This window comes from Falco cherrug, chromosome 2 (genome assembly GCF_023634085.1).
Source record: "Falco cherrug isolate bFalChe1 chromosome 2, bFalChe1.pri, whole genome shotgun sequence".
In the NCBI taxonomy this organism is placed as follows: Eukaryota; Metazoa; Chordata; class Aves; order Falconiformes; family Falconidae; genus Falco; species Falco cherrug.
The window spans coordinates 32,662,444-32,688,865 of record NC_073698.1 but is presented as its reverse complement, the minus strand read 5'-3'; the positions used below and the strand labels follow the sequence as shown (position 1 = coordinate 32,688,865).

The 26,422-nt window shown below is 38.5% G+C and overlaps 1 protein-coding gene across 6 annotated transcripts in view; it reads right to left on the bottom strand.

The window, feature by feature from the left end:
- The window catches only part of TSC22D1 (TSC22 domain family member 1), a 95,838-nt gene that overhangs the window by 39,466 nt on the left and 29,950 nt on the right, over positions 1 to 26,422 (bottom strand). The window contains exons 3-5 of one of the 6 annotated variants that reach the window (XR_008730820.1): positions 16,939 to 17,204; positions 16,267 to 16,419; positions 13,788 to 15,959 (exon numbers count right to left, since the gene is read on the bottom strand). The exons of 1 other annotated variant lie outside the window; for it this stretch is intronic. Coding sequence is in view for 1 of the 5 variants with exons in the window: in XM_055701511.1 (XP_055557486.1) it covers positions 23,641 to 23,644 (4 nt within the window). In the remaining 4 variants the exon portion in view is untranslated. Of the gene's footprint in view, positions 1 to 13,786; positions 16,420 to 16,938; positions 17,205 to 22,429; positions 23,645 to 26,422 lie in introns of those variants that run through there. 4 more of the 6 variants (XR_008730819.1, XR_008730818.1, XR_008730821.1 and 1 more) reach the window with 4 other exon arrangements.

Below are 26,422 nucleotides of genomic sequence, written 5' to 3'. Positions count from 1 at the left end.
CCAACAACCTCCTTCTGCTTCTCTCTGATCAGGGTGAAAATCCATTAGGAGAATACGTACAGATGTGCACACACAGAGAATATGGATACCGCTGTAACTGGCCTTGGGCTCGCTCTGAAGTCTCCCCAGCAGCTGTTCCCAGACTCTAGGTCTGCCCAGCTGCCACCACATGGCACACAAGCCCCTGTGGCCACACTCCAGCTGCTAGCACTCAGACCCCCTTGCAAACACATAAACACATCCACTACAGATCCCTCTAGGATCTGGCCTTGGACTCTTGGTCTACACAGCAGCTGGTTGCCAGAGCTTCTCGCCCCTGGTTAATTACTTCATGCACAGATACACACACAAACAGGGGTCTCAGCCAGACCCCAGAGTCTCCCCAGCAGCTGGCCTGGACTCTTAGGCTCCTCCAGCAGCCAACCCCTCTAGCTGTCGCATACAGATGCACATGTGTTTTGCCTGGGCTTTACAGCCACACTCAAGTCTCTTTTCCTACTCCCTGGCTCATCCTGCTTCACAGACCCTAGTGATCAACACCAATGCATGCACCCTCAGTTGACTCAGCCACATGAGCCCTTGTCATCCATGGCATCTGACTCTAGCTGCTGGGACGGAGACCCCTGTAGACACACACGGTAGGTAGCCTCTATTTCTGTTTTCTTGGGTAACAGTTTAATGAGGAGACAGGCCTGGCAGACTGCACCGAGGAGGACAGGACATGGCCAAATATACTGTCCAGCCACCTGCTTACAGGCAACCAGCCCACTTTAGCCCTCTGTCCCTCTATTTTCCCCACAGTTGTTCCTTCCCCCAAAATCACCCTGATCCCTCCCTTTCCCCAACCTTGGTCCCTCCCCTAAGCATCCCATGCTGCCATGTGCAATCCCAACATGTTCTTCCCTGCAGCCCATAGTAAGTCCTACAGTGACTCTAACCCCTCTTCCCAATCTGCAAGCTGACCGCACATTGCCTCTCCATTTACTCATCAATTATCTGTCACCCAGGTCCCTGGGGGCTGATGATCTCCAGTGACAGACCTGGCAGGAGCCAGGTCAGGGGGCTTGTTTCTCTGACAAGGTTACCAGGGTTCCTCAGTTTGCCGCTCTGCCTGAAGGCTTCACTGTGTGCACAGAAACGAGCCTTTTAATCACATAACCTATTACCCTTAGTATTTCCAGACTGAACATCCAAAGCCATTCCAAGAGTATTTATCAAAGCCACGAAAATAACATTTCAAAGTTCAAAGCCAATGTGTTTGGAAAATCATCATGTTCACCACTTGTTTTAAGTTGTGGGGTTTTAGATTAAAAAACACAAGCACATCATTTATCAGATCTACTCACTCAAAGTTGTTGCTCTTAAGTGTCAGGTGCTTGCTCATGTGTAATCCTAATAAATGTTTTCCAACAGTTATCAGGACACTTAAGTAATACAAAAAGCACCACATACCTTGTTGACCATATCATATTGTATTTGCTTTATAAACACTCATGACTGTTAATGTTATTGCTAGGCAACTGGACTATCTACCATACAGTATCTGCATAGCACTGTCTGTTAGCAAACAAATGATTTTGAAGTCTTTTAGTTCACAACTCACAGAATACACACCTAACACTGAACAGATTTTTTTTTTTTAAACCTTTGATAAATTATCCAAATCATTGAGTGACAAAAAACTCACTCACCACTAACACTTAGATTGGAACTGTAAAGAGATTGTAAAAATATGGGAGGTTTGGGTTGTATGGGGGATAACAAAAAAGCTGAAGTTCTAATGATACAGCAGTTCTGCAAGATAGAGGCAGCAAAACTAAAGACGTTATCTGGAATTTGTGAAGTACCATTTTATGCCTAGAAGGTGAGGGAACTTGTCTTTCCTTACCTAGCTGCTACAGCAGCTGCAAAGATGCAAATCTGTTCATGCACAGAGGAAAAATAATTAGTCTGAAAATTGAAAAGGAACAAAGAGGAACTAGGACTGTGTTTCTTACGTTACAAACTGAAAAACTGCCCCCTTCCATTGCCTCCCACATACTATCTTTTCAGTAACCCTAACTATGCCCTTCTCTACCAATACATGGTGCCATAGCTCTTTCAGATCCCTCTTCATTTCCATGTTCTTTAAAAAGCAAAGGTTTATTTTATCCGCATTAAAACCTCAGTGTTTCCAACTTATTTCATCCTAATGGCACAATTTACAATCTGACAAAACAGCGACTATTACTGAATTAAACTGTAATGCCCCCTCCCTGAGTTTCACTGTTGTAGTTGGTTTATAGCTTTTGGTAGCAGGGGGTCTACAGGGGTGGCTTCTGTAAGAAGATGCCAGAAGCTTCCCCCTTGTCTAATGGAGTCAATGCCAGCTGGCTCCAAGACAGACCCACCGCTGGCCAAGGCTGAGCTAATCATCAACAGTGGTAGCACCTCTGTGATAGCATATTAACAAGGTGGAAAAAAAAAAATAATCTGCACCAGCTGAGAAGAGGTGAGGCTACGTGAGAGAAAGAGCCCTGAAGACACCAAGGTCAGCGCAGAAGGAGGGGCAGGAGGTGCTCCAGGAGCCAGAGCAGAGGTTCCCCTGCAGCCTGTACTGATGACCATGGTGATGGAGGCTGTCCCCTTCAGCCCGGGGAGGACCCCACACCAGAGCAGACGGATGGCCAAAGGAGGCTGCCACCCCATGGGAAGCTTACACTGGAGCAGAGGAAGAGTGTGAGGAGGAGGGAGCTGCAGAAATAACGTGTGATTAACTGAACTGTAACCCCTATTCCCCTATGCTGCTTGCGCGGAGAAGGTAGAGAAATGGGGGAATAAAGTTAAGGCTGGGAAGAAGGGGGGGGAAGTGTGTTTTTTTTTCTGATGGTAATAAAATTAAACTCATTTCCCCAAGTTGAGTCTGTTTTACCCCTGACTGATCTCTCCCTGCCCTCACCTCGACCCACCAGCCTTCTTGTTGCATTTTCTCTCCCCTGCCAGCTGAGGAGGGGAGTGACAGAGCCACTTTGGTGGGCACCTGGCACCCAGCCAGGGTCAACCCACCACAACTGTTAAATGTTGTATTCCCTTGTGCAAACCATTCTACAAAAAAATCATATTCTGAGAGAGCAATAAGCTCAGCCAGACAAGCTGAGTGAGGGCATGCAAAGCAGGGTCTATACAGAGAGCAAGATTTTAACACATGAATTTCAGCGAGAGGCTCTGAAAATCTGATGTAACAAGTTGTGCTCTCTGCACTGCAATGGTGCACTGAAACCCTGTCATTTACTGCTATGGAAAGGTCAAATATACAGTAAGAGTCAGCATATTGTTTTAAATGCCCCATTCTTCCATGCAGAAGCATCATCTCAGTTGAACGGTACAAGCAGCCATGCACCGCCTGAATGGCAGCAGGAGTTGTTCATATATTCCTGTTACTGTCAGGTCAAAACAGTGGGTAAATTTAGAACTACTCCACAAGAGACACGTTTAAAATAGACAGATGAATGATAGGAATTTGGAGTGAGACTACAACAATTCCGATTACCAAGTGTCTAAAATTGAATGCTCTACTAGCTAGACACTAACCCAAATATTAGTTAGGCAGGTTTCCTAATCATGCAGCTTCACAAAAATCTGTGGCAACCTATGTGCTTAGGTTATACCAGATATTCCCAACATAAATCACCTTATTTTTTGGTTTGATCATTCCCTCATCATTATTGATTTCTCACCTGTACTATTATCAGGAAAGCTGTGGCACTGCTGTTAGCTACCTACACTTCAACATGGTCATAAGTGCAAAAAAAAAAATAAATCACACACAAGAGGATATACAAGGGATTTAAGCCGCTTTTGCACGAACAACGACCTGTTGGCACAATTTGTAAAGTTTCTCAGACAGAGTGTTATCTTTTCTGTATTGAACATGAGAGAGAAAGCTTCAGTTTGCTTGTAAAGCCAATTCTACAACAGCTATGGTAGAGGGAGGAATAATTGGCAAGAAGGACATCATAACTTACAAGTGGAAGGGGGTAGCCAAAACAGAAGAATATTGCTACCCTTTTTAAAAGGGAAAAAAAAAATACACTTTCCAAGGTGATGCTCTTAAAATTTTCAAGTATACACCGAACAGCAAGAATTAGAAGTAGACAAGTAAGGCTGAGGAGAAAAGCCACAACCCCCAACTTCTTCAGCCCTACAACGTCTACTTAACTTGCACTGCATTAGTAGTGTTCCCAGTAGAAGTACTAACTTAATCACTTCCTCAGGTTAAATAGTTTTATGAAACAATACACATTTAGTACATATACAATGACAGGACCTAGCATCATACAGACCTGAAGTCTCTGTGGATAATGGACTACACATCAACTCTGTTTTCATGTTAAAGTGTAAGGCATTCTGGAGACTACATCTCTGAATTTTTCCAGGGAGAGTGGGGGGATACAGGAGAAAACTGTACAAGCAGACAGATCCTTTTAAACACATTACTTATGCTCACTCAGATCAGCAGTCATAGGTTTTAAAAATTATCATAAACCCACATTATTTTTCAATATAACAAAGAGAAAGGAAATGTAGCACAACACCATCAGTGTCAATGAAGAACTACTCACTGATATAGCGGGATAATTTTAGTATTACAATGCAATGGTGTTAAGTTTGTACTGGTTTAATTCCGTTACCAAAATAACAAGTTGAACCAAATCTAATGCTAAGTCCTGGCATATCTGATTATGCTAGAACTTGGATATCACAGTGGTAACACCACAGAGGCATAAAAAGAGGTCTTTCAAGCTGTTATCTTTAGATACATGTTACACATGGCCTATAATTCTCAGAAGGAAGTACTACAGAACAAATTGAAAATTTATCCATTTCATTGTTGATCAGAGAAATTTAAAAGTCTCTAGTCAAACTGTTACAGCACTCAAGTTAGAAGAAACTACTAACTTAATATCACCAAATATCTGTTGTAGTTACATCAACATTATTTTAACTACTCTTTGTGCAGATTCTCCTTCCATGTAAAATCACAAGTGCAGTATTTAGTTCAAAGTGTATGTATGATAGAAGGAAAATGAGGTTTTCATGGCTCAGCAAAGACCACTTTCTATTCTCACTTACTCTTTCAGTCCTATTTCAAAAGGCAGGACTGAATTACTTCGGTAAATTGTGGTTCCTTTATTGTGACAACTAATCTGCTAAAAACGACTTTTATTTGGTCTACCTAATATCAAAGTAAGCTCTCAAAAAAGGACCAGTAGAAAACAAGGACTCCAGCCTCAGATTTGTGTTAGCACAATAGAAGCTACAGCCAAGCTATGTATGATGTTAAGTCATGAATCTGTACAAGCAGAAAGCACATACTTCTGCACGTGAAGCACCATCTGCAAGCAATAAACTTCTCTATCTCACTCTGGCCTCTGGGAACATGAATAATGGCCTTTCACACAAAAGATACACAGCTGGATAGGGTGCCAAGATAAACCTGGAGTACTTGTGTTTACTGTACAAGTCCTACACAATTCTTAAGTGTTCCCAGGAACAGCCTCTCCTGGAAGCCTGTGTCTTGCTTCTCCCTACACATGCCCCAAACTACACCACTTACTCTGACATGCCGTAAGAAATAGCTTTAGTATAACTCAAAAGCTGTTAATGTGCCCCAGGAAGAGAGGAAAGGAGCCTCCAGATCTCCAGGTGGTATGTTAAAACAGACCCTCTCAAGTGGACTGCTTAATACAGCATGTGCACAAAAAGCACCACCCTATGCATTGTCATCCAAGCAACAGTGATGTCAAACAAGCACATATTTAGAGTCAGAAGGTCCTCTGTAATTCGCAAGGCAAATACAACATCTACCAGAAATACCGACATGCCCTTCAAGGGCACATCAACTCTCAACAGCATAAATCAAAGACAAAGATTCCTAAAAGGTATGATACCACAAACTGATAATAGTGTTAGATAGTACCTGTCTATCCCTAAGGACCACAACATATCTATGAAAATTCAGCAGCCACCTCTCCAGGAAGGCCGCACTGCAGTAACAGGTCCTCTGTTAATGCCATACCCCACAAATGGGAAATTAAAGCAGTATTAATGAATCCTCTTGAGTTCTTACATGAAAGGATTTCATGAAAAATCTTTTTATGGATGGCCTCAGGACTCAAAAGCATCTCTTCAAAATAGAAATCCTATGTTGATGCTCTTGTCAATACAACACAGAAGTAAAAGAGCCACTTCAGCATTCAAATCCACTTCTAAAGCAAAGGATTTCAGTGATTTTTTTCCCTTTGGCCTTGGTCTTACATACTGCTATGGTGGTGACTGAGAAATACTCCAGTCCACCATATCTGAAATTTAGAAAGTGCTGAAAAATTAAGTTGGAGGTAATGAAATAACGTGACATTTCTAGAGGACACGATTCCCACCTTCCTCAAGCCCTAGCCCACTTTATTGTAAGAATCACTGAGCTAACACTCAGGTACCAAGTCACAGCATTGGCAAAGCCACCTGTCGGTAAGTAAATCCAGCATTGTTTTGTAACAAGAAAATCACTTCTAAAGAAAACACAAAGTTTACAAACTTGTTCTGAACATGGCTTGCATACTCTTCATATTCATTTACAACCTTCATCTTTAAACAAGTTAACCTATCTGGCCTTTGCAATAACAACCTCAAGCGAACAGATTCAGCAACTTAAGTTCTTTAAACTTTACAATTTAAGATCGACAACTAAACCTACCAAACACTGCAAACTGTTTAAAAAAACATCCTGCTTACATAAGCCATCTCCTTTACTTAAAATGCAAATCGGCCGTCACCAAAACCATGTTAATACTTTATTTAAAAATGAAAGAATTAACTGACTTAATGCCTCGTTAATCAGTCTGTGCTCAGCATTTAAACCTCACTGCCCTTACAGGGCAAGAGCATTCAGGTCAAGTCAAAAAAGCAGCACACAGGAGTAACAGATGGCAAAAAAAGCTTCCTACAGCCCTATCAAGTGACAGAGGAGCACCACCACTGCAATGACTGATCACTGCTCCTGGTGGGGACAAAACCGTTCAATTACACATCAGTGCAGAATTATCAATAACTAGATAAATGTAGTATAATAATATTGTTTTGAAGGGCTGGGGGAAAAGTTACTGTAAAACCCTTATTTAATGATTAGATGGTGGGTTTGATGGACTTTAAAGTCAAAGGGAAGAAATTAAAAGTTCTGCGGCCCCAGACAAACCTGCTTACAAGTGATATTCTGCACCAACACGTTATATGTATTTATAGAAACGGATATATAGATATGTCTATATATTTATATATAGACAGATACAGACATATCATTTCACTTGCACATAAAATCTACCTAAGATTCCAACATGCTCTTACAGGCTGCAGGACTTTGGAGCTGATACAAATTCATGCTTTTAACTTCCTGAGCTCTTAAAAAGATACCAAAGGTAATGGTTCTGAATCTGTAGAAAACAGCATCCTCTCTCACTGAACGTTCTCACTTTAAAAAGAGTCATCTGCATCCTTAACCTGACCTCCTTATAACCAGAGGAATGGCTTCCCCTGGGATCCTGGTAGAACTCCTTATCTTAGTCTGCTTTCTGCAGGCAATCACATTCCTTGCTTTAGTCAGAGCTTTCACTTTAAAGGTCAGCATAAGCACCTAGTGCTACAGAGCAAATCTTTAAATAACTTTAAGACATCAGAAATTGAATTTACCACTTATTTCACCCTTCAATATAAACTTCACACATATATACACAGTACCATCTCCAAAACTCTTCTTCAGTGTAAAACCAATACACAATATAGTGTTACTCAACTAGAGATCCCTGTGTAACCCAATACATACATATTTGTGTATGTACACCCACACACAGATAATACTCATCGGCTGGAAAAATACTTTTTGATTTCTTCTACACACAAAAGCATGAAATTTTATATAAAACACTAAGAACATATATTCAGTTCCCTTACCTCTAAGAATGCTCTAATTTAGCAAAAAGCTAACACAAACTCACAGCTGAAGCTGTCACTAACAGCACAGTAGAAGGGGAAAAAAACTCATATAAACTTTTAAATGTTTAACTAAAAAAAAAATAAAAAAATCTTTCTACCACCTTTACAGGAGGAAGACAATACTACAAACCCAGTCAAAAAAATCAAGTCAGTGTGCTAAGTAAGTCAGTAACTAGGCAATAAATGCAGAGAGCTTATTAAAAACAAGTCTTCATTAGCAAAGTCTCACACCACTCTCAAGTATGAATCATTCCTTTTTAAAAACCCTCAAGCTACAGGGGGGGAACAGGAGGGACATAACAGAGAGTAGAATCCCCTGTCTGAAGATTATTTTTGTGTCATGTTAAAAAGAAACACTATCACATTATATTGAACTTTACACTACAGGTCTCAAAACCCCACTTTAGCAGGACTTTTGTCTTAACAAAATACCTTGTATGACAGCCTATGCTTAAGTTGGAATTTTGAGGAAACAGTTTTCAACTTTGGGTGCAAATGAGAAAATTCAAGTTCATTTGGGGTATAAATAAAAACCCTTGCCTTATAAACCAAATTAATGTTTGTACTGAAATACCATCCATGGGTCTTATTTAACAAGCAAAGTCTTCTTCTTGGTGTACAGAGAAAAAGGGGGGAAAAGTGACATACTGAAATTTTATACGAAGTAAACCGAAGTTTAGATTTGAGGGGGAAGGTACAAACAGCATTCATATCACATTACAGTCATTATAATTCTAGATTAAACTGTAAATTCTTGTATTTTGATACAGGTCAAGGCTTTAAGTATCACTACTAGTGTATGGACCATACTGAAATCAATTAATCTTCCAGGTTTATCTAACCTGGAAGGATTCTCTGATGGTTGGGAGTAGTTTGCCAAGTAAATAAACTCTCTTCATTGTGCCAGAAATTAAAGAGGAAACACAGGAGCGAATAAGGAGAAAAAAAAAAAAGTGGGACTCCGGCAGTTTTATTGCACTTGCTTTTAGCTAGAATAGAGAAAAAGTTCCTTCAGCCAACAAGAACACCTTCCTTGCAGAAAGCCAGTCACTACATAAGTTGCTCCAGTGCAGTCCACATAAATGTCTCAAGGAGTGTCCCAATATCACATGATCACATGTCAATCAAACCGATGAGACTATTCACTGAACCAAGGCCTTACACAATGCAGTTCTCAAATAGCTCCAATACGTAATTCTGCACTCTGTGCAAAGAAACAAATATGAAACAGCTAGTCAAGACATAACACCTTGCATGTAAGTCACTATTTACATAAAGGCAGAAAGGAGAGTTTCTTTACAAAGTACACTGCATCATAGAGCAAGACAGATTTTGAAACAGTAGGTGCTCCAAGAGGGCCACAAAACAGATGGTAGCTCAGAGTGACAAAATGTGGCAATATAAACCATCCACTGCTTAAGAGTAAAGGCAAGTGAAGATCTAGATTTATCTCATGCATTCATACATGGCTTTGAAGCCTTTACAAAAATGTTTAACTTGCAAAGTTGTAAGGAATGAGCAAGGAGCCCATGTATCACTATTATACTGCCACCAAGATCACAAATTTTACGTGTCTTTGAAGGAAGCAGAAAATTAACCTGAAACAATAACTTAACTTCAACTACAAGCAGGAATTTGGGTGTTAAGATTACCTGGAGAGACAAGCAAAATGCCCTGCAGCTGAAGCGCTGCCACACTGGAAGCACTGGTTTGACTGCTAGCTGAGGAGATACGTTTGAGTCTTCCAAGTAATATGGTATTTCTGGAGAACAATGCGAGGACTGATATGAGGACAAAAATTCTTAAACATTTTTCTTAAACATTTATTTTTTAATAAATGTAATATTATTGTTCATCTTTCTCATTTGCTAAACTGCTTTATTAAGAAAAAACCCAGTTCTGAGCTAGTTAAAGGAAGTAATACAGAGACCTGGTTAGTGTACTCTCTCAACAGGGATTGATAGGAACACTCTCCAAAGCAGATGCAAGTACAGGGAAGAATAACAAAAAAAAAAAATTTCTATGAAGTTTAGCAGTAATACAAGGGAACAGACACTTAAAAGATATCACCCATACAAGTATAAAGGGAACAAAAGTGTCAATAAAGAAATTACTTCTTGGAAGACTCTTGAACATAATACATAACAAAAGAAAGTATTATTCTTCCCTGAAATACTCGAAAGAAAATAATTTCATCAGGGGCTTTGTAAATACCATTTGAAAAAGTTCAGAGATCAATTAAGTAAGGTATGAAAAACATTAGTTGTGTTCTAGGACACTACAGAGGTAAAGCTGAGAAGAGATTAAGACAGGAAAAGCTAGGTCTGTTATAGCACATTCATTTTTACAACTACTCTTAATTGATTAGGAAAGGATAAGCTCTTTCTGTGAATGTCCCTAACATTTTTTTTAACCTATTTCTAATTTCAAACAGATCCAAGAGAGGGTTACAGCTTCCAAAGATAAACAAGCTCTTAAAAGAGTTCCATAAAAATAAACTGACAAGTCTAGGAGCCCTTCTAACTTGCCTCTACTTTCCCCTTTAAAAAAAAGCTGCAGCATTAACTCAACTGGTTTAGACACCATGTGGTGATAAAAGTAACTAGTGTCCAAGGCATAATAAAGCCTCAAATCAGTGCTTATACTTTATTAGACACCAGAGCACCTAACCCCACAACCTACAAATCTATAGGAATACAGACGTTACTAGTGTCATTGCAGGGGCAGGGGGGAAGCTTAGCTGCAGCAAGCGATTTTCTGTCAAGCCTACTGCCTGTTAAAGGAGTTTCTACTTTAGCTAGCTGCTTGTTATTCTAATTCCTGCAATGCTCCAGTATCCAACTCGGCCTCAATTTCTCTGTAGTCCTGAAGTCACCCAGAAACATCCTGCCTGTACCCAGTAACTGCACTGAAGTCAGCTGTTCTTCATTTACTCCTACTTGCTTCAGTCTGATTTCATCTCTCTATCATTTATACACAAACGAAAATATTTTGCAAATTATATTTCATGGTTCCTCATCTAATGTAAAGTACTACCAGAGATCAGGAAGACATTTTGCAAAGTACTTCAAATTTTAGTATTCTGAAAAGTACTAAACATATGTCAGCAACAGGTGTGTGAAAGCACCCCTGAAACACTTGAACACATAAGGATGCTTTCCCAGGTCACGGCTTATTTGTTTTCAAGGTAATTTCCACCATTTCTCAGAGAATCATGTTTCACATTCACATGCTACTTCACTTACACTCCACATTAAACAGTATTTCCTAGCCTTCCACAATACCCCCCCTCACTGGTAAATGCCAGTATATACAACTGTGGGACAACATAATGAATGAGAACAGAATTAAATATCTACCTTAAGGAGCCAAGCTTTCCTGATTTTATGCCTTAAGCCTTCCCTTAGCCATAGAGAACCAAACTTTGGAAAACCTGGTAAGAATCTACTGTTTGTCACTAATTTCTGCAAAATTACGTGTCCAAACAGTCTTTCCATTCTTCCTGTAGCCCCACACAGTAAGTACAGAACAGTGTGTTTATTCTACCTTGTGTTTTTAACAAAGGTATCCTACCAACAAGAAGCAAACAGTCTGCAAGCTCATGCTGCCTACCCAGTTAAACCAATTTTAATCAAGGTAACGCACAGAAAAAGTACAAAAGCTACAGGAAATTCCATCATATTTTTACTAATAAATGATGCTGATCTACCATTTAACCTACAGCTTCTCTATAGCACTGTTTGACAGGTCTTTCCATCTTTCACCAAAAAAGCTAAAACCAAAAAGAGAGAGTTTATTTCCCTATGTGCCATGCCAATAATTCTAAAGATCACTTGAAGTGAAATTAATTTCTAAACAGTGCCTTTCCTGAATAGCAGTCTACATTTGCTGGCAACCTTTCTGCACTAATATTATCACAATTTTAATGTGGACTTTAAATGAGGTAATTCCATCCAATGAATAAACCTCAGTTTAAGTCAGTACAAAGCTAAACTTCGCAGAAATTATCTAAATCACATTTCAATCTTCAAAAGGCAATTATGATCACATAAAATCTATTTATAATCATAAAAGTTTTGCTGTTTGCTCAAACGCTGTTTACTTTACAGATGCTATCTTTATCTGAATTTGGCAAGATGAGATCAGATACTGGTAAGGTAGAAATTGTCAAAGCAGTTACCGAGAAGAAAGCCACCCCGAGCCACATGCCTCTCTGTGCAATCTCTTACAACCATCCATCAGGATAAATAAAATTATTTTGTCCCCATGAAAGCGATACCCATTTGTGCAAGATAAATTTCTTCATTTCCTGTTCTGTAAGACAAGCCTAAAACCTACACATTTTCCTGACCTCTGCTGGATCAGAACTCAGGAGAAAAAAAATAAATCAAGAAACATCAGTTTTTACCAGGGAGAGAAAAAAGGACAGCCACTTATGTATGAGAGTAGATCAAGGAAATTAAACAATGTAAGACAGTTTATTAGAATAGTGATTTTATATTCTTAAAAAAAATTAAGTTATCAGGGAAGCACCACTGTCATCAGTAAGAGAAACAAACTTAATATGGTTTTCAAAACCATTTTTTAAAAATAATTAGTCGTGCCTTCCATGCCATTTAAACAATCCAGCTTAAGTGGCAAAACACAACAATTCCCGGAACAACCCACCAACTCACCTCATGTTGCTGATACCAAATTATGGACATGGCTTAGAGCTCTGCAGCCACCAATTCTTTATAAAGTCCATGCAAGAAACAAAACTGGAAGGGTTCGACCATCTGTTACCATTGCTTTCAGAGAATGCCTTTTTCCAGCCTTCAATTAAAAACAATTTTCTGAACTAACCCCTAAATCACATTCATTCTTTCAGGGATCAGTAAGAGATGTCTGGCAAACCAAGGTATCAATCTAATTTCCTCAATAAAAAAAAAGCTGAAAAGGGGTTTCTGTCACTGCTACCTGCTCAAATTCCAATGCGCTGCAAATAGGACTACTGGAGAGATGAATTCCAACATCCAGCACACCACTGCTGATGGAACCAGTCTGGCTTTCAGAAGTTCACAGAAAACTGCTGGTTTTGTTACCCATCTCCCTGACTGTAAAGCAAGGGAATTACAAACACCCCAGAACCTACACTCTTTATTCTCCTTTTCTCATTTTTAAAGTCAGCGTAATTTTCTGATTTACAAAAGGAACACATTTTTTGACACACCTCCCTCAAACTACTCTAAACCGACAAAGTATCTCTCACGCAAATGACAGGTTTAGCTCTGGTAAAGTAGCAACATTAACAAGATTTCCCCCAAAGTTTCCTGATCTTTACAGAACACTTCCTCACTCTCAAAACATCCCATAATAAAGAAGGAGTTGCAACGTAAGCCACAGAGGATGGACAGAAGGTGGAAAGCATAAAGCAAATCTTTCAGGTTAAACAATATAGATATTCTGGGACAGGAAAAAAGGAGATGTCAACAGCCAGGATTTTATTGACCAGCTAAGTAACAGTTAGGAGGCCCTGGCATCTGGTCAAGAAGATGTAAAGGATTACATGAAGTGAGTCAGGTAGCTCAAATGCTCACGGAATCTTAAAAGGGAATAAAACCAGCAAAAATAGGAACACTACAAGTCTATTCTGTGAAGTTCAGTTAGTACTGCAGATTAAAAACCTCTAAAATCATACAGTGTTTTTCCATGTTTCCTGGCATTCTGGAGTCAGAGGAGTCCAATACTCAACACAGTTATGTTAGGTACAATATAAACAAGAAGAAAATGGTTTTAGACATCTTTATTATTTAATAACACAAAGGCAGGAGTTATTCCTCTAAAGATATATCAAGAACCCAGGATTCCAAGTTGCAAAACTCAGAGCATGATAGTAATATGCTAACACAATGCTGATAAGACAAGGAGTATCTGACTGCAGAATAGCAACAAATATTTTGGTTTGTGTTTTGGGTAGTTGGGTTTTTTTTTTCTCCAATCATAAATATGGGGGGACAGGGGAGTGAACTAATTTTAGCAACTGAGACAATAACATTAGAAACAGTTCTCAGTGCCCCTGTTGTTTTATTATAAGCATTTAGCATTCGTAAGTATTTGATAGTTTTAAATTTAACATACTACAGAACAAAATGACCAAAAACTGTGGCTAAGGCAAGTATACCTATTAAGGAAGGTACAAAAGGTATCAAACTTTAAAAGGACTACAAGTCAGAAAAACAGGCATTTTCAACTAAAAGCACTGCTGGCACAGATCTCTAGCCACAGATGTTAGTATTTCTTTCTGAGACTCACAGATCTTCAGCTTTTAACTTCTAGATGACTCCTGTTCAGCACACAATTCATGCCTATACTTATAACAACCACTCAATTTTAAGGTCATCACATACACATTTCCACATATTAAAAAAGTATTTGTTACATTAAATCGAATTAAATTGATTTCTCTTTAAACTTCAAACTTCACAAGTGTTACTGTTGTTGCATAGTTTAACACACACATCCAACTATCAGTTTTCTAGAAATACCAGGTTATAAATTTAGCATTTTACTCAACCACAGAAGCAGCAAGACAAAGTAGTTTTGATACTCACAGCAAAAAAAGATATTAAAAAGCCATCCAGCAGAGCCAGATTTCAGAAAGTCCAGTGAAAATGGCTCACTACATAAGTATGTACTTGAACAGCACCATCTGAACAATTATTTTTAGAATGTACTAAGACTACAATGCATTCCAGCATAGTAAAGAAGGCCCAACTGCCATGAAGCAGTAGCCTGAGGGCTAAGTTAAGACTGTTCAACAATTTAAATATGCAGGTGAACTTAATGAAAGATCTAGGCATTAGCTAAAAAACAATGTTTTGTGGTAACTGATTTAAGACATTAATTGGATTCAAGCACAAGCATCTGATTAGTTTACTCCAACTGCCAGAAGCAGAAAACAGGAAAAGTGCTCTCTACCTACTGCCAGAGGGTCCGGTTCACCCTCCTGCCACCCCTTCTTGGTCAGCTTCAGAACAAAGCTTTCCCCGTTCCTAACCTGAACATTAAAAGTCAGCCCTATTCTTCAAAACTGATTTCCTATAACAAAAAGAACAAAAGTACACAGATATGTGTGTGTTGTTTACTACTACTGCCAAACATAAGGTTTTTATTTGAGATCTCACAAGACATTTAATTAAGTTTGACTATAGAATCCCTTAGGGGGAAAACAATTAAAAGCTTTCTGCTTTCTAACAAGTAACATTTCACTCTTAAAAAAAATATCAAAAACCTAAGTTTTTTCACTTCCAATGTACCTTTTCAACAGAAAACCACAGGAAACCTGAAAAAATGCTGTACTTCCCATCATATTGCCCATTGTGACATTTCTGGCTCAAATTTATTTTTAAGTAAACTTGGAGAGGTAGAAGCCTAATTAAATACCATTTGCACAAGAAGCTTCATTAGTATTATTGCTAATCATTTAAATGGACTATAAGTGGACAAATCTTCACAAATGTAACAGTCTGAACCACAGCAGAACCCTGTTTCACAGCTTCATGTGGCATCTCCTATGCAGGGGACAGCAAGATCTGATCACATGAGACTTGTAAACTTTTAAACTTGGATTTAACTTGATCTTCAGATAGGAAGATGCCAGGTTTAGGTTTTATAAAAGTCATCTTTATGACATTGTAACAAAAGGACCGTGGGAGACCAAACAAATTTCCTTAAGAATTATGCATTAGAAGTAATTTTCTGCCTAGGCCTCCATTTCTAGGGTAGCTCTGTGTGATGGAAAAAGGAGTCATTTCTTTCCCAATCCCATTTTTGTCAGGAGATCCTGCTTAAGGAAGGCCAAGATCCAAACCCAGTCATCTTCCAGCAACATAAATGGCTCTCAAGATCTTCTGCTGAAGGCTTGTGATGCAGTATAAAGGTTAGAAGGTGTCCTGAAGCAATTTGGAGGGAATGAAGAAGGAGAGAAGAGTCACAAGATGCACCAAAAGTAATAATGTATGTAACATAGTTCCAAATGACCAACTCAGCATGAAAGAGGAACTGGTAAAATCTCCTTAGAATTTCATTGCCAGTTTTCAAGCGATTCCTTTTGCTAAAAGTCAGAAGGAAATTTAGAATAAACTTCCTGTGCCAGCAATGACACAGCTGGAAAAAGAAAGGTCTGACTGTGGGCTATCGATGCTTGCAAGGAAGAGGCTGTTGCTCTGCACAGCACGAAGTGAGAAAGGCAGAATTTACCTGAGCTGATTCTACTGATTCCCCTTCTCTGAGCCTGAGGGATTGCTGATCATGTGGGTTAGCAGCACATCCCCTTAATCAGGATGTTCCAGTCTACTCCCTTCATATGGACAAAGAAACAGGACTTAACAAACCCAGCAGCCACAGGCTCCTCTGAAAGAAGAATCTATTTACACATTTAGAACTGGGGAATTTTTTCAGTGCTGGGAATCAAGTCAGATTTCAAACACATTTGGTGGCCTCCACCTTACTGCACATTCACACCTAGCAATGGTGTAAAGAGACAGGGAGGAGATGAAAATTGTGCGGCTATGGGCCATATACAGATCACTGGCCTTACCTTGACCCCAGCCACCAGTTTCTGCTCTTAGCTTCCTGTCTAGAAAAGGGTCAGACCAAGAATGTCATTAGTGCTTCAAAGAACTGAAGTACAAATATGACCCATGGAAAGGAAGCTTACACAGAGGCATAAAAACTTTCCAAGATATTTTTTCTCCTCTCTCTCTCTCTCCCCCACTTTTTTTTTTTCTTTAAACTGCTCACACTCTTTCCCTCTCTCAGCCAGCCTAGAGGAGTGGAAGACAACATCAACAAAAAAAAAAGCATAGAGAAACATCATAAAGTCCATCCTTCACACCTGAGCGGATGGCAGTTCAAAGGGGCCCTACCTACCTGCAACCCTGTTGTTTGCTTCAAGAACTCTGTTTGCCCAAGGAAAAAGAGGCGAGCAAATCCTGGAAGCAGATCCTTCCCCAAAGGAAGTTTCTTTGTTTCTTTCTGAGTCTGCAACCTGGAGCTTTTGCTTGAGACTCAGTCCTCTGAGCGGATTCTTTCTTCAAACTCACACTGGTTCTTTACCTTTGTGGGCAGCTGGAAAAAGAATGAAGCCGTAGGCTGAGGCAGGGACTCCATACTTCCAGGATAGGGAGGCAGAAAGACTGGAGGGGAAGGAAAAGTGCTAGTTGGTAACTTCTTGAATAATGGTCTGCATTCCCTCATTTTCTGCCACACAGAGACATACACATAGTCACTGCAATAGGGGAGGATGACAAGAGATGAGTACTAGACATGCAGTTTTCACATGCTCTGATGCCAAAAAAAAACCCCAAAGTGTTGAGCTGTGAACTTTCAAGACTTAAGACATCTACCAATAGATGAGATCAATCATAAGATGTTTTGTCCAGAAAGTTCTCTCAGTTTGTTACAAGTAGATGTAGGTGGGGGAAACAAAAAAAAAAATAAAATTTAAGCGCTCATTTCTTGGGAAAAAAAGCCAAATCTCTCTTCTGTTCACTTTCTCTCAAGTGAATGAGAAATGGCATCTATCGCAATGCAGCGAACATCTCCCCTTAATCTCTTTAAGAAGAAACAACCATACTTACCAGACTGTTTCCCTCACCAATGACTTCCTAACCCCATCCCCAACTCCTCTGCAAGGCCTTACTCCAGCCTCAAGTCTTCTACTCTGTTTGCAAAATCAGATCAAACACTGATAGCATTTTAATGCTTTTGTGACAATCTCTGACAACCTAGGCATGTTATGGATGCTGTGGAAGCTAAGAACCAACCCAAGTTCCTGGATCGGTTTCAGGGTTTCTAGAATATTCCTCATTTTTCCTGAAAACCTAGATGTCCTAGAGTCAAGTGTCATTACACAACAAGCAAAGATAATGCATACGAGAACTCAGATTTTCTTCTGCTGACAGACTTCTGTGAAATTTTATTAGTAGCATGGAGCCAACATGCAACGAAACAGATCTAGAAGTCTCTGGACTTAAAACGCAAGTATAGGCATAGCCACTCACGTACGCATTTACCGGTTATTATGTATTGCAATACCTTTTGCATAACAGCAACAGCACCCAGCAATTGCACATAGGGTAGCTGTTGAGCCGCGCACCTCAGATGAGGCACTATCATTTTACCTGCAGTGCTTTTCATTGCTCTCAAGACACCAGGTAGAGTATGATCCAGTAGATAACCAAGAAGCTGTGCTACTCATTATGTTTGGTGCAAATTACTCTTAATTCATTTGGGGGCAATTTTGGTGGTGTTTCTTCATGTTCTCCTTTAGAGTGCATACCTAAACAAAACAGCTTTATATGGTTACATACTTCACATGTCCTTCAGTTTTAAGCTCTCCTCTCCTCAAAGAAATGTTCCTTCATTGTGCTCCAAATAACAGAAAAGAAGTAGGGGGAAAAGCTAGGTCTTCTCATTAAAATCACAGCAATAATGTATTTCTTAAAAAGCATCTTTAATTTTTACAGTTAGAGCAGACAGGAAAATTTCCTCTTTTTTTTTTTTTTGAGACTGGTGACAGATAAAGCCATCAAGGACAGAACCTGATATCATACAGTAATTAAACCAATCAGCAAGTTTCTTCCAGAGAAACTGCTTAGGCATGCAGAAGGATACTCTGCTGCATGATTCCTCTGAGGACACCGAATATGGTGATGCTATATCAATCTAAGGTAAAAGGCTTCACCCTGAATAGCAAGACTATTTCACAGAAATAACAGGATTAGTAGTCTTTTAGTGGAATTTCATGACTTTTCAACAAAAGACCAAGATGTGTTACTAAACCTTTCAATTTGACAGAACATTGCCTTTTTGATTATTTCAGATCAACTTCCAAATACTAGAGAGCCAGGTTCAGTCTTTCCACCCCATATGCATTTTTTGGTGAAAAAGTCTGTCTGTTTGGAAAGAATAACTGACCAACGCACACAAACATACTTGGCCAACAGATATCTCCAGGATTATGTTTATATTCTCCTCTTCCAGTAAGGCAGAGGATACAAGATAAAAGAGAAAAAGTTCAATGCAAATTTCTACTCCTCTGTACTTGCTGGCTAAAAAACTATCATAAACAAACAGTAAAATTAAAAGCATATTTCTTCTTAAGATTCCCTTGCAAACAGAAGGTTCTTTTTTACCAGGTAACTTGCAAGACTTTGAATCTCTGGAACTATTCAAGCTGCTAATACTTGTTGCTTACAATTCATAAGTTCAATGCAATATACAGCATTAGAGGCTTAATTTCAGGTGATGCGTTGAAGCCTACAAACACTACTAACACTTCTGAAGTCAACATTCTTTTCCAGCTCAAAGCAGTAGAAAGTATCAAGAGCAAATCAACCCAGGTGAAGCAGCGTGACCCAGGTTATTGTAGCTTCCTTTCAAACAGGAATCTGCCTAGTACCTCTGTAATATCAAGATAAGGCTGCCTTTGAGAAATCCTCTTCACCACGGAAGGAACCTATTCACTGAAAAGAGTCCACATCACCTTCAGTATGCTGCACAGTATGAAATCACCTACTGAAGTTTTAGGGGTGTAGAAGAGAAGATTACTTGGCCTTATTCTATTCATGTAGCAGTTCAGTACAAGAGACAAAAGATCCAACATAAAATTTAAGAAAAAAAAGCATTTATCAGGACTTTGCCCACTATTGTTTTCTCATGGAAATAGCTAAACAACAAAACAGTTTCTGGAAGATCAATCTTAAACAAGTTGTTAGGAATAACTTGTTTTTAAATTCCTTTCCTTACTTCAAGGTCACAGTATCTCTCCTTTTCCGAGGAAGGGAGAACACTTTGCTTCTAATATTTATCCTTTCATACATACTTGCATACCACTTTGAACAAACTTCTCTCAAACTCTAAATAAATAAGGTTGGTAATGTTTGTGTTCTAGCTATCAGAAATACTAGCCCGATTGATTCTTATATACAGATATATATACAGATCCGCAAACAACTGGATCTCTACATTTTTAGATGAGAAATGCTAATAAATACTCCTTTGCTCTTCCAAAGATTTAGAACAGAAAATAGATCTAGAATAGACCATCCTAAAGTACCTGAATCCTTCTTATGGGAATTCTGGGAGAGGGTTTTTTTGTTGCTTCGCATCAATCATCAGAAGCGATTCATGCTGCTGAGATGGGATGTTAAGCCAGCTTAAGGCACTGAATATACAGTAGCTTTTCTCAGTCACTGTACCATAGAGTCTGCTGATTTACCTCAAGAGCAGGCCAAGATGGAATCCTTCTAGCTGGAGCAGGAAGAAGGAGCAGAATGAAATTATGGCTGGGATGACACGAGAACACCACATGCTGATGATCTTCAGGTATAGACGAAGTCAAGAAAGGCACTGGTAGATCTGTTTGTGAGTATACAGAAGACTGTATGGAATCCTATAAACAATATTCTTCTCTCCTTTGGGCAAAGAAAGGAACCTCTGCAATGTCTTTCCATAGTGACCTGACTGTTGATAAGATATTCTGGGAGGAAAACTCCCTTTAGCGCTTTCTTCCACCTTCCTCCTCTACATAGCAGGTTTCACAACCACTCATCAATTGAGGAACTAGTGAAGAGCAATCACCATTTTTCTGCAGCAGCAAGTAGAAGCTCAATATCCAGTAAAGAAAAGTTTAAACAACCGTGAGTAAATTCTACAGAATAGCATCTGCAAAATAATCAAAAAACTGAATCTATGCATTTGGTAAGTGGTATTCAATATAAGCAACAACACTTTTTTTTTCATCCTAATACTGCAACTCCAACTATAGGATCCAAGTGAAAGAACATGGAAACAAAACACAAACTGTTAGACCAGATTCAAGGTACCTGCAACTAGGTCAACTATTTCTGAACCCTCAAACTGGAATTTTAAAGCATCATGCAATTATTTTAGATTTAAAGTGCAACTAGCCATATGGAGTATTTGCAATTCCTAAAATGAAACTTGTTCTGGGTTAAGTAGCTGTGGCCCTCCTGCCATTAGTCATACCTCTAGAAGTATGTGCAGGCTGCAAACCCACGGCAGGATCTATGCACCAGCATCCCGTGGAACTGTTATTCAAAATAAACATTACAAGAACAAGAAATTTTAGTAAAACATCTTTCTGCTGGAAACCAGCACCAACATGGCATGCATATTGAAATATCAACAAGAATGATGTAAGGCTATTTAAATTCCAAGCTTCTGACATTATGAAAAAAAACAAGTTTCCCAAAACTTCCTGGCTTTGTTGTTTTTTTTTTTTGAGGGGAAGGGGAAAGGACTTGATGGGAGAGAAGGGAAGAAGTCATTGAGCATTACAACAGCTATACCAGATAACGTCATCAAGTTCCAAGATGGAGAAAAGGCAGCAAAACTATTGATCAAAGTGTTGATTTTTAAAAGATTGTTATGCAACCCATCATTAAAAGCTAAACTTGCAGACAAATAGAATGTAGGAATCTTGACTTTCTGATTTTCAGACTTTGTTTTAAAGCATTTGGTCTCTCTCCAGAAACATTTTCTGCTCAACTTCTTTAAAGGCCTACTAGAAAGAGAGGGCCACAGCAATGTCCGAATTACCAGACAAGGCATTGTGTAAGACCTACTCAAGACTGGTGTAGGCACCAACCCCTGAAAGACCCCTCCTATTGCCAGATTACTTTTTCATTTTTCAAACTGTTTACATTGCAAGAATATTTTTAAATGTCTATTAGCATGCTTTTTGTTTCTTGTCAGCTTTGTATGCCAAGTACAGTTGAGAGCAAACCTTTTTTTGGCTTAACTAAATCACATTTCAAATTAGGTTAACAGACTTTACTGGCACTATTATATTTCTGTCATGAAGACAGACCTTTATTCAGCCTTAGGGAAATTCTATGCTTCTGGGCAGAGGGCATGAGCAGATTTAAAAATAAAAATCAGTGTTTTTAAGACTACATATGATGCCAGGTTGTTCACCTTTTTCCTCCTTAAGAAAGCCAACTATAGCAACAAAGGTTACTGTATTTATGTGTATCTTGAACTTATTTGAAGAAATTCGATAAAATGTGTAGTTTCTTAATATGAACAGTGTCTTTGCACTTTCCTTTTTAGCTCTTAATACATGGCTTTATTTAATTCAATTCCATTTACATGCAACTAGCTTAGATAAATTTCTTAGACAATTCTTTCTTTAAAGCACCATTTTTCTTACTGAGTTCTTAAACTTCACATAATTCCTATAGTTCTCTGGTCGGGGACTTTCAGCCAGTCTATCTGCAGAACCTGGAGGCTGAAATACTACACATAAGCAATGTTAAGAGGAGTGATTCCGTTACTGTTCATACAGCCACACCAAACTGGATGCCTGTGATTTTTTTTTTTTTTTTCGGGGGGGGGGGGGGGGTGTGAGGTGGAAACTGAATTTTCAGGTGAGAATGGCTCAAGGCTTTTCTCTGTAGGTTCTGACCCTTGATCATAACTTTCCTCTGGTGTCTAGAATATCTGGAGAATACAAATACAACAAAAGTATCCCTTTCATGCAATATTTACTCAAATATATATATTTAACAGATTAATGTTAATAAGGGCAACATGGATTCCACTGGAAAACAAAAGCTAAACAAATTAGTTGTTTTTTTACAGTCACTAGTTAAGAAGTTCTACTTTGGAAAGTACTCAAAACATGTATTTCAGAGTGGAGTACTTTCTACATGTTGCCTTCCACATCTAACACTAATTTCTACATTTTTTACCTTTTTACGTTAAAAAGAACATCCTGACTCTAGAGCTTACAAATGCAGCATGCAATCTGACCAACAGGCTTTATCCTTTCCTCATTTTCAACAATAAGAACTCTACAGCCAAAACTGGACGGAGTTTTCTAGTAACTGTTACTGCTGAGATACAAAGTGATGTCAAATGCTATTGTAAGCTGTGTTACTCTCCAGCACTAACAAACGTGTGATGTTAACTAAGGCTTATTTTTGTCTAACAAGCTGGCGACAGTGGAGACAGAAGCCAATTCAGAGTCATGACTTGCAAATGATGCGCAAGCACACCATGACACTTCTGTGATATAGTCCAACTCTTCAGTTCAATATTAAGAGAGTCTCATATGCAGTCAGTTATGTTTTAGCTTGGAGTTACTTTTACTTTTACCTAGTAGGTGTTAACAGTACATGAAAAATGCATTCTGGATTATCTTGTACTGCTACATCACACAAAACATGTTGTCTTTAATAAGCTAATTTTCTGAAGATTTGCTGACTTACTTTATTGGACTAGTGCCTCGAATTCACCTGTATTTTAGTATCAAACTAAAATTGTGTAATTCTCTCAAAGACAACTTGGTATAAGACCACCACAAGTTTTATTATAAAAAAAAAAAAAATGTAAGTCAACTAAGGTATAGGCCATTTGAAATGTATCATTTGTCTCTACTTAAGCAAAACTGTTTGCATTGAGTTGCCCCTGCATCTTCTTTCCATGCAAGCACCTTCACACCTACCTGCTTTGATCAGCCAGAACTCCCAGCTTTTGCACTAGACAATTAACTTTGGCAGTGCCTCTTCACAGGCATACCAGTGTGCAGTGTTTGTCATTCTGTTATCTGTTGAAATATTAGCACTTGGTTTAGGTTGTGTGCAAGAAGAAAAAAAAACAGTATCAAGTCATAGATAAAAAAACATGAAAACACAACAAGATCTATTTCTAGCCTAGGCTTACTGCTTTCACAAAATTATTCAGAACAGAGAAAAAAAGACATAAAACAATCCATACCAAAATAGAAACTTACCCCACTGACTGATCTGGGTTGGAGAGTGTTTAACCATAGACTGAATCTCACAGGACCCTCTTTCCCTCATTTGAGTCAAGACTTCATTGACAAAAATAAACACAATCCAGGGCAGATAAAAAAAGAGCTTCCCACGCACTCAAACACACAAGACACTACGAACCCTCTCAAAAAACCCCACCATTTGAATCATTACTGAACACTTCTGTACATGATTAATATCTACAACATGCATCATTTATTTTGAAGCAAGTTTGACAACATACACCACAGATTTTTGACATGACTCAGCATGAAATTAGTTGCCTCAGAGTTCTATGCCAAAACTTAAAAGGCCAGTGTTTCCTAAAACCAGTTGTATTTCATAAAATGCTTCTGCCTTTAAGTTCCTAACATCAGCTCTCCTATAGAAGACTAGCAAGGCTCCCTTCCTTCCATCACATTTTCTTTTTAAGGCGTGATTCTAAAATTAGTTTGCAGGAAGACCAAGAGAGATCTGCATTAAGGTTCTCAGGTTTTAGCTGTGTATTACACGCAAGCTATCATACTTTTTATTTAATGGCTTTCTAGCTACCAAAAAAAGTTTAAAAAATCTCACAAGTATTCCATGTTGCTGTTACTTCTACATGCAAGAAAGTTTGTATTACAAAACTATCTTACACACTCCTAAATTAAGTCAAACTCCATCTTCTAGTTCACTGAAATGTACAAAAAGACATAGTGCATGTGACCTAGCCAAGGTAAGGAAAACTGCAACAGATGCCTAGTAAAGTAAAAGTCCTTCATTGTTGGCAAGTGTTCAAAATCCATCCCCTAATGGTTGTTGAGTTAAGCATTACATTAATATAGAATTCAACTAAGAGCAAGTCTGTATTTTTAAGTGTACTCTTCCAAATAGCTATTTCCCCAAGTTTTCAATTATTCTTAATTCATAGTTTAATATCTGCATAACTGAAACCTCCATAAACATTTTGCAAACTAGAGTTTAATATTGTGTAACTGCTTTTTTGCTCCTTTTTTTTGCTGGACAAGCATTATATTAAGTATTACTTCATCTATATAATATTACATGTGAACATCAAGTAATTTTCTATTCTTCTATTTCTTAACTATTTTTATTGTAAACTTCAGTCCAACAGAAAAATTATTCAAACAGAACTGCCACTTCATACTTCAGGATGCAACTTACTGTAACAGTCTGCTCCTATTCCAGGCAATCTTTTAATGTCCTTTTTTCAAGTCATCAGGGAACTGCCATTTACCAGTCAAGTTCTTTCACTCTATTTTATAAAATAAAGCATGTATATGTATTTAAGCAGCCTGCATGACAGAAGGATCATATATGGTACCAAATAAAATGCATTCTAAAAGGTACTTGTATAGGCAACTGTACAAGTTTGAGAGAAGCTATAGGAAGTATTTGGGTGAACAACAAATGGCACATTACAATACAGCATTAAAACAGATGTTTTCACATGAAAAAGATTTTTCATGTGAATTGAATACAGGTTTCAGAAATATGGCATATTCAAGCCTACACTAATCAAAAGTTTGCTTTTCCAGCAACGTACCTTGATACTATGACTAAATATTTTCGTAATTTTTTCTGTTATATATTTAAAATACATACACAGAAAAAGGGGTACAATAGAAAAAATTAAATCACTAAAAAAATAGATTCTCTCCGATTACCACAATCAAGCAATAATTTGGTTTCATACTTACTGCAGTTCATTACAAAAATGTGCAATGAAACATATATTTTGCAGTCCAACAAAAACTACATGAAAGATGCTTCCATCTCCAGAGTGGGGACAGAGAACATTCTGGGCGGAGAAGAGGACATGGGGAAGGGTATACTACACAACCCCAGTAGAATCACTTGAACGCTTGTTAGCAGCATGTAAATTGGCACAGTGTTCTCAAAGAGCCAGTAATTTAACCACGATAACCCTGGCCTTCCAGAAAATGAATCATTAACTGGACTGTACAGATTTTTGGGCTCCACAGTAGCTACAGCTCTAACTATAGCAAAGTAACAATGAGTATAGACTAAAAAAAAAAAAAAAAAAAGGTACGCAAACACATGATGGAACTTTAACTGCAACTTAACAAACAGCAGTAAGAGACACTGAGAAAGTGCGAGTACTTTAAAAGGAAAGTAAAAAGACAAAATGTAAAATATTCTTCTCACTACAGACAACCACTTCTTCTTTGCCCACCAGTTCCCTAGCATGCATTAACACCACACATACGCCTTCCCTCTTCTTTATCGCTTAAATCAGAGCAAATGGTTGTTCTGAGCAGTATCCTAAATGTTTACATCTTTTAAAAATTATGTCTGTTTAGCAGCTACCAATCAGAGAAGTCTGTATCATCTGACTACTGTTTTCTATCCATCAAAAGGCAAATTTAAACTACTGCCACATGTTCATTTGGAGCATGAATATATACTGCAAGCAAAGTTAATCTGAGGTAAAAACATGACACTATGGACAAGGACACCAGTAATCCATCTCCACATGGCCTAGTCATAAAGTACACAATAGGAGGAATCAGAGTTACTATGAGGAAGCCAAATTCACACAAGCT